The 7963-nt window shown below is 40.7% G+C and overlaps 1 protein-coding gene and 1 pseudogene across 1 annotated transcript in view; one reads left to right on the top strand and one right to left on the bottom strand.

Moving 5' to 3' along the window:
- The first annotated feature begins 3467 nt into the window (after window positions 1-3467).
- Window positions 3468-7963, top strand: part of Tmco6 (transmembrane and coiled-coil domains 6) — a 12180-nt gene continuing 7684 nt past the window's right edge. The window contains exon 1 of the mRNA XM_023703330.1: window positions 3468-3604. Coding sequence (XP_023559098.1) covers window positions 3561-3604 — 44 coding nt within the window. The 5' untranslated portion in view covers window positions 3468-3560. The remainder of the gene's footprint in view (window positions 3605-7963) is intronic.
- Window positions 3519-7963, bottom strand: part of LOC101591465 — a 4719-nt pseudogene continuing 274 nt past the window's right edge.

Below are 7963 nucleotides of genomic sequence, written 5' to 3'. Positions count from 1 at the left end.
AAAAAAGAATTAAAGAAGTATGCACTCGAAGAAAATTGAGGTCCTTCAAAAGGTACGTTATGATCTGTGGCTGGTTGTAGTTAATAGAATTTTGGGATAAAAAAAATCTGTGGAATTTGTGAATTTATACAAAGTAGTGTTCAATTTACAGGAGAAATGCAAGGGCCCAATTTATAGTTTTATTTGCTTATTTATTTATACAGTATTGTCACTGTAGGGAGTTGATATATATTTTTTTCTTGGTCTTTTTTTTAACTTCCCTTTGCACTCTTCTCCCTCACCTCTGCCTCCATCCCTAGATCCCTTCCTATCTGCAAAAGGCCTACCTCTCTTTTTCTATCATCTTATCTTCTGTTTTGTTCTACTGTTATACTTTGATTTTCTCATACAAGAAAAATCATGTAATATTCAGGTTGTGTCTGATTTATTTTGCCTAGCATTATGGTCTCATGGTGTCTCATTTTCTTACAAATGGCTCAAGTTTATTCTTCTTTATGGATTACTAAGGATCTCTATTGTGTATAAATACATTTTATTTATTCACTTGTCTGTTGATAGACATATGGGCTATTTGCAAGATTTATCTATTGTGAGTCGTGCTGCTATAAGCATGGGCACGGAGGTATTGCTATGCATGTATCACTGTCTTTACCTTTTGTGAAGATACCTATAAGAGGTATAGCTGGGCTGAACAGAATTTAAATTTTTAGTTTTTTTGAGGAATTTCCATACTGATTTTCATAATGATTGTATTAGTTTACCTTCCTACCAACAATATGGAAGGGTTTCTTTTCCCTTACAACCTTGCCAGAATTTGTTGTTTTTTGAGTTTGTGATAGCAGTCATTATTCCTATAGTAAGATGAGATCTTGGTCTTGTTTTGATTTGCATTTTTCTTTTTTTTTTTTTTCTTTCTTTCTTTCTTTCTTTCTTTCTTTCTTTCTTTCTTTCTTTTTCTTTTTTTTTTTTTTGCAGAACCAGGGATTGAACTCAGACCCTTGCACTTGCCAGGGAAGCATTTATTCTACTGAGCCATCTCCCCGGCCCTCTGATTTGTATTTTTCTAATGGAGAAAGATGCTGACCATTTTTTCATATACAGTACTTATTGGTCATTTGTACTTTTTTTGAGAAGTTAATTAATTTGTTTATTTTAGATTTTTGGGACAGGATCTAACTGTGTAGCCCAAGTTGGTCTTGAACCCAGTAAGTAGTTCAGACTAGCCTCAAACTTGTGGCAACCCTCCTGCCTCAGCCTCCTGAGTGCTAGGACTACATGTATGTAACACTACCCTAGGTGCTCTTCATTTCAATTACCTATTTTTTAAATTTATTTATTTATTTATTTATTTATTTATTTATTTAGGGGCTGGTGAGATGGCTCAGTGGTCTAAAGCACCTACTTAGAACAAGCTTAGCAAAGCACAGGGACCGCGGTTCAATCCCCCAGCACCACATGCCAGCCAGCGCTGCCCCCTGGTGGGCTGAGCTGGCCACACACACACACACACACACACACACACACACACAAATAAATAAAATTTAATATATATATATTTATTTATTTTTTGAGACAAGGTCTCACTATGTAGTCCAGGATGGCTTTGAACTCACTATGCAGCTTAGGCTGGCTTTGAACTCACAGTAATCCTCCTGTCTCAGCCTCCCGAGAGCTGGGATTACAGGCATGTGCCACCATGCCTGGTTTCTCAATAACCTATCTTTTGATAGTGTGTGGGTTTTTTTTGTTTTGTTTTGTTTTTTTGTGGAACTGGGGATTGAATCCAGTAGATTGTGTATTTTATTTTGTTGAAGTCTAAATTTTTTTGGTTCTTTATATATTTTAGTTTTTTTTTTTTGTTTTTCTTTTTTTTGGCGGAACCAGGGATTGAACTCAGGCCCTTGCGCTTGCCAGGGAAGCGCTTATTCCACTGAGCCATCTCCCCGGCTCCTCTTTACATATTTTAGATATTAGTCTTCTGTCCAAAGCTGGTAAAAAAAATTTTTCCCCTATTCCATAGGTTATCTCTTTGTTGTGCAGAAGTTTTAAATTTGATGTAGTCCCATTTGTTGATTTTTGGTGTCATTTCTTGTGCAAATGAGGTTCTGTTTGTGAAGACCTTCCCCATACCTGTGTCTTCAAGAGTTTTTTCTACTTTATTTTCCATCACATTCAGTGTTTCTGTTTCAGTATCTAGGTCTTTGGTCCATTTTGATTTTAGTCTAGTACGTGGTGACAGATAAGGGTCTAGCTTCAGTCTTCTACATGTGAAGTTTTCCCAGCATTGTTTATTAAAGAGGCTATCTTTCCTCCAGCGTGATTCTGGCCTCTTTGTAGTGAGATCAGATACCTGAATGTGCCAGGCATGGTGGCACAGACCTGTAATCCCAGCACTCAGGAGGCTGAGGTAGGAGAATTGTGAGAAGTTCTAGACCAGCCTGGGCTACAAAGTGAGCTCAAGGCAAGCCTGGACTACGTTGTAATGAGACCCTGTCTCAAAAAGACAAAAACAAACAAACACCAGATAGCTGGATGTATTGGGTTAGTTCACTGATTCACATCTGTTTTTGTCCCAGTACTATGCTGTTTTTTTTTTTTATGCTGTTTTTGATCACTGTAGATTTATAATATAACTTTAAATCTGGGATTGTGAGGCTACCTGCTTTGCTTTTTTTTTTTTTTTTTTTAAATAGGATTTCTTTATGCAGGTCATGCTGGCCTTCACCTCACTTTGTAGCCCAGGCTGGCTTCCATCTGGGCACAATTCTCCTGCCTCAGCCTCCTGAGTGCTGGAATTACAGGCATGCCCCGCTGGGTCTAACTACCTGCTCTGTTCTTTTTTTTTTTTTTTTTTTTTGGCGGAACCGGGGATTGAACTCAGATCCTTGAGTTTGCCAGTCAAGCGCTTATCCTACTGAGCCATCTCCCCGGCCCCCCTGCTTTGTTCTTGTTGCCCAGTATTGCTTTTGCTCTTTTGGGTCCCCTTTGGTTCCATATGATTTTTAGTATTATTTTCTCTAGTGAGGAATGCTGTTGGTATTTTGATTAAGATTGTATTAAATCAATATATTAGTTTTGGTAATATGGCCATTTTGACCATATTAGTTCTATTTATCCAGGAACAGGAGCTTGCTTGCTTGCTTGCGTTCTTTCTTTTTTAGTACTAAATACACAGCCTTTTATTTATTTTCTTTTTTCCCTCATCAATTTGTGCTTTTGTTTTTTATTTAATTTTTTATTCATTTTAATGAGAAAAAAGATAAAATAGCAATGAAACAGTTTCAAAAACAGGTTAGTAGGACAGTTACAATAATTAATGCTATTTATTTTCTTGAGGTTGAGAGTTTAGTAGTAGGCAACCTAAAATATTTATTAAAATGAAAAGGTTAGTAGTAGGCAACCTAAAATATTTATTAAAATTATTTTATACTTAATAAATACACAAAAAAGACCTCCATTTTCTGATGGTTTCTCCTGTGAGTGTGCATGTCTAGTTGTCTGCTTCTTACAGCAGATATTTACCTTCCTCATCCACCAGCCACTGGAGGAGGACTGGGACCATGAAGAGGACTGATCTGACCCATTCTTCAGGGAGAATTTCCTGGTAAACCTCTTCCATCATCACATCTGGAATCAGATGAGTTTCTGTAGCCTCTTCCTTTTTTCACATCTTGCTGAAGCAGAGTTTTGAAAATCAAAACCACAAACTCCGCTATTCCCCATAAAAATGTTATTAACAATAGTCTCCACAGGGACTAAATCCAACTGTCTAACACTTGCCCATTCGAGATGTAAACCATTTTCTCTCCCTCCTGGCTTTATAGCAACAGAGATGCTGGGTTCCTGTAGGCTTCCTTTTTTAAAAACAAAAACAAAAACAAACAAACAAATTTTTTTAATTTATTTGGTACAGGGTCTTGCTACACAGCTTGGGTTCATAGTGATTCTCCCGTCTTAGTCTCGCCAGCAGTGGCATTACAGGCGTGTGTCACCACGCCCGGTTTCAGTGGTCTGAATAGCTGGCCGGGAGTCCTGGACCTGCACGGCATGTGGTACTGGGGATCAAACCCTGGTCCTTGAGCTTGCCAGGCAGGTCCTTAGACTGCCTGTCTATCTCGCTAACCCCATATCCTCCCATTTGCTGATGTCCTCTTCAATCTCTTTTTTTTTCCAGGATATTATAGTTCTCATTGCAGAAGTCTTTCGCCTCCTTGGTTAGGTTGATTCCTAAGTATTTACTTTATTTTGAAGCTATTGTGAATGGGATTGTTTTCCTAATTTGCTTCTTGGTGGGCTCACTGTTGGTGTACTGGAGCATTATTTATTTTTGTGGGGTGTGTGTGTGTGTGTGTGTGTGTGTGTGTTCTGTAGTCTTGAACCCAATCCATGGCCTTGAAAATTTCCAGTCACTGATAAAGGTGTTTAGATGGTTTCCCAAAACACTGAAAGAAACTAGCCCTGGCCCTAAGCTGAATTCCTTAACCTCATATAAACTCTGTTTTGACTTCCTTGTTCGACAAACCTAGGTAGAACATCTTTTTTTTTCCTCCCTGTCTATCTTGAGGACTCTGTACCTACACTGTAGGTAACAAATGTTTTGGATCAAGCACCCTGGCATTCTTTTTTGTTTGTTTGTTTGTTTGGTTGGTTGGTTTTTGAGTCAAGGTCTGGCTTTGTAGCTCAAACTGGCCTTGAACTCCTAACAATCCCCCTGCCACAGCCTTCCTGAATGCTGGAGTCACAGGTGTGTGCTGCCCTGACTGGCTCAATTTTTTTCTTTTCTTTTTTGTCTTTTTGAGACAGGGTCTCACTATGCAGTTCAGGCTGACCTTGAATTTACTGTGTAACTCAGGTTGGGAACTCCCAAGGATCCTCTTGCCTTAGCTTCCTGACTGCTGGGATTACAGGTGTGCACCATCATGCTCAACAATTTTTTTTTTTCATTTTTAGAATCCTAACTGACCCTATCTCCAAGTAGTCTGGGACATTCCCTTATCAGAATTCCCTTATTGTTACTTTTGGGACAACTCCAGACTTTAGTTTGGCCAGGAAGATTTGTTTACCATTTGTACCTTGCCCTCTTCTGCTCTTCTAAGAATGATTCCTGTGTCCTAGGAAGGAAGAGCTGTACTATGCTGAATAAAAATTAATTAGTAAATCACTTGTTCTGCCAAGAAAAAGAAGCAAGTGTCCCAGAAAGTGACAGTAGGGTTATGTGTTTATAATAGCTCTCACAGGTTTATACCCTTGGATTTCTGAAGGAAAAAGCTACCTGAAAATCTTTTCCTTTCCTTTTTTTTTTCCTTTCCTTTTTTAACCCCTCCTTTATTTTTTATTTTTTTGTGACAGGATGTAACTACACAGTCTAGGTTGGCCTTGAATTCACTATGTAGCCCAGGATGACCTCAAATTTGCATTGATCCTCCTGCCTCAGCCTCCCTAGTGCTGGGACTACAGGCAAGAACTACCATTCCTGGCCATTATTTTTTTTTTGTTTTTGAGACAGGGTCTTGCTATGTAGTTTAGAAACTGGTTTTGAACTCAGTTGGTAGCCCAGTATAAGCTTGAATTTGAAGCAATTCTCCTGTCTCAGCCTCCTGAGTGCTGTATTAATTTCAGGTATGCATCACCATGTATTGCTTAAAAATATTTCAAATTTACACTTACTCTTTCACTAGGGAATAGCTGCACGTCTGCCTCTAACCCAAAAAAGGAAAAGTGTCCCGGTGAGCATGCCTTGATAGCCAAGGCATGCTTAGGCCAGGCAGCTGTGACATCCCTGAGGATCAAGATCTGAATGTAGCCCAATGTTAATATACTATGCTGAAGCTAACAGCCACGCTTGCATTCCCAGCTCTACCACTAAGATTCTGAGACTTGGGCAGGTTTCTAGGCCTCATGTTTCTCCTGCTTTGTAAAATGGAGATAATAATAGTACTTGTCTTAGTTACTTTTCTCATTGCTGAGACAAAATACCTGACACCCAAAGTTAAAGGAGAAAATACTTATTCAGCTCATAGTTTGTAAGCTGTGAGCTGTACGCTGTAAGCCATTACTGACTGGCTCCAAGGCAGGGTGGCATGATGGGCATCACAGAGCAGAAATATTTTCTGAGAGGGCAGAAGGAAGCCCAACAAGCAAGGGAACTCGGCAACCTTTTTCTGCCCCTTTTATACTCTCTTCAGGCTACTGGGACTAGGGTGGTGTCAAACCAGTCAGTGTGCTGAGTTAGTAATCACCCACCCTTAATCCCAGTGTTGCACTGTGAATCAGTCACATACTCTAGATCCAGCCATCTGTGGAAAAGCCCACCTATGACCACATAAAGCTTTGGGAGGACAGCTAGAACAAGCCGTAATAAAGTCATCAGCACATAGCCCTATTACTAAAGTTAGTCTCAGCTGTTATTTTTTTGTTTGTTGGTTTGTTTTTTGCAATACTGGGGATTGAACTCAGGACCTTGTGCTTGCCAGGCAAGTGCTTATTTTACTGAGCTATCTCCCTGGCCCTCAGCTGTTCTTCTTCCTTAAAGCCTCTACATTTAGAGCACTTGAGCTACTGAGCTCTAGTTCCTCAGCAAAACCCCTTACCTTTGGGGAAGCACTGGGTGTGGGGAAGTGCAAGCCAAGGGGGCAGTGAGGGTTCTGCAAAGATCTCCAAGTTATGCTATGATTTGACAAAAAAAAGTATCATTTGTCTACAAAGTGCACAGTGGAGAGAAGCCTTGGAATGTAGTCCTGGCCAAGACATAGTTCCTCAAGTACTCTAGTAGGTAGGGGAGGCCCAGAAATACAGTCCACAGCAAAGAGGGCTCTAACAGAGGTGGCTCTGTATGAGTTCTGGAAAAAGGAACAGCTAGCCCTGTAGAAGACAAAACACGGGGCAAGTTCTTAGTGGGTTAATAGCGTTGCCAGACAAGCAGGGGAAGAAAGGCAGTTTGGGCAGCTGTGACTGTTTGAGGAGACATGGGCAGAACATAGCTTTTGCCTGAGAATTTGTCTCATCTTTCCCACCAAGAATAAGGAATGGATTAAGAATCCCCAGTCATCGCATTGGTGCATAACAGGTGCTCAATTAACAGCTGTCCAGTGGTTGACTGGATTTTGGGCCTAGAGAAAAAGTGTGGAGGACAGGATGACAGTCTATGGATATTTAATGGGTTGTTTTGAGAAGAGATTACAAACTATTAGCTGGCTACAAGGGGTACAATTAAATTGAAGGGAAGGAAAATGATTTAAGAAACAATTCCTTTTCCTTATTCATACCTTTGCCTAATTAATAGTTTTGTAAAAATCAAAGGTCTCCAATAGAATCCTTAAGTGCCTCCAGGAGCTGTGAAGGGGTGTGGGAAAAGACAACATCAAGCAATTACACTGTACATTAGTGACAGCTGTAAAAAGGATTATGAGGAAGTACATAACAGGCACATTGGGACAGGTGGTACTGTATAGGAGACACTGGAACTGAAACTTCCAGGATGATGTTAAGGGAAGGATGTAGGCAGTGATAGGACTCCAGGCAGAGTATATAACCTGTGAAAATGTGGGATCAAACGTGTAGAAAACTAGTTTAAGGAATGAAGAGATTGCCTGGCTTGGGGCCAGGGAGATGGCTCAGTGGAATAAGCGCTTCCCTGGCAAGAGCCTGAGTTCAATCTGGGGGGGGGGGGGATATTAGCTCTTGAAACACTTAGGCAGCACACTTCAGGGGGAGCTGAGTTACTGGTGAAACCGAGTGGCGACTCTTCCTTCGCGGTACTTTGGTGTTGCTTTGAATGGGTTGGGCGTGGAGAGATTGTGCTGGGTGAGTGTACGATGACACTGCTGGCCTGGGGAGTGGGGATTAATAATTTTGTTTCTAGAACTGGTAAGGAAAGACACCTACCTACCACAGGTGTGGTCCGTCTAGTTGGGCCTAGAATACAGTTCCGCCCCATCCCGCTCCCCCCATTCCCTCCGCCCCC

The sequence above is a fragment of the Octodon degus genome, unplaced genomic scaffold (assembly GCF_000260255.1).
Source record: "Octodon degus isolate 3935 unplaced genomic scaffold, OctDeg1.0 scaffold00169, whole genome shotgun sequence".
NCBI lineage: Eukaryota > Metazoa > Chordata > Mammalia > Rodentia > Octodontidae > Octodon > Octodon degus.
The sequence above is the reverse complement of the archived record's forward strand: the minus strand, read 5'-3'. Positions and strand labels throughout refer to the sequence as shown.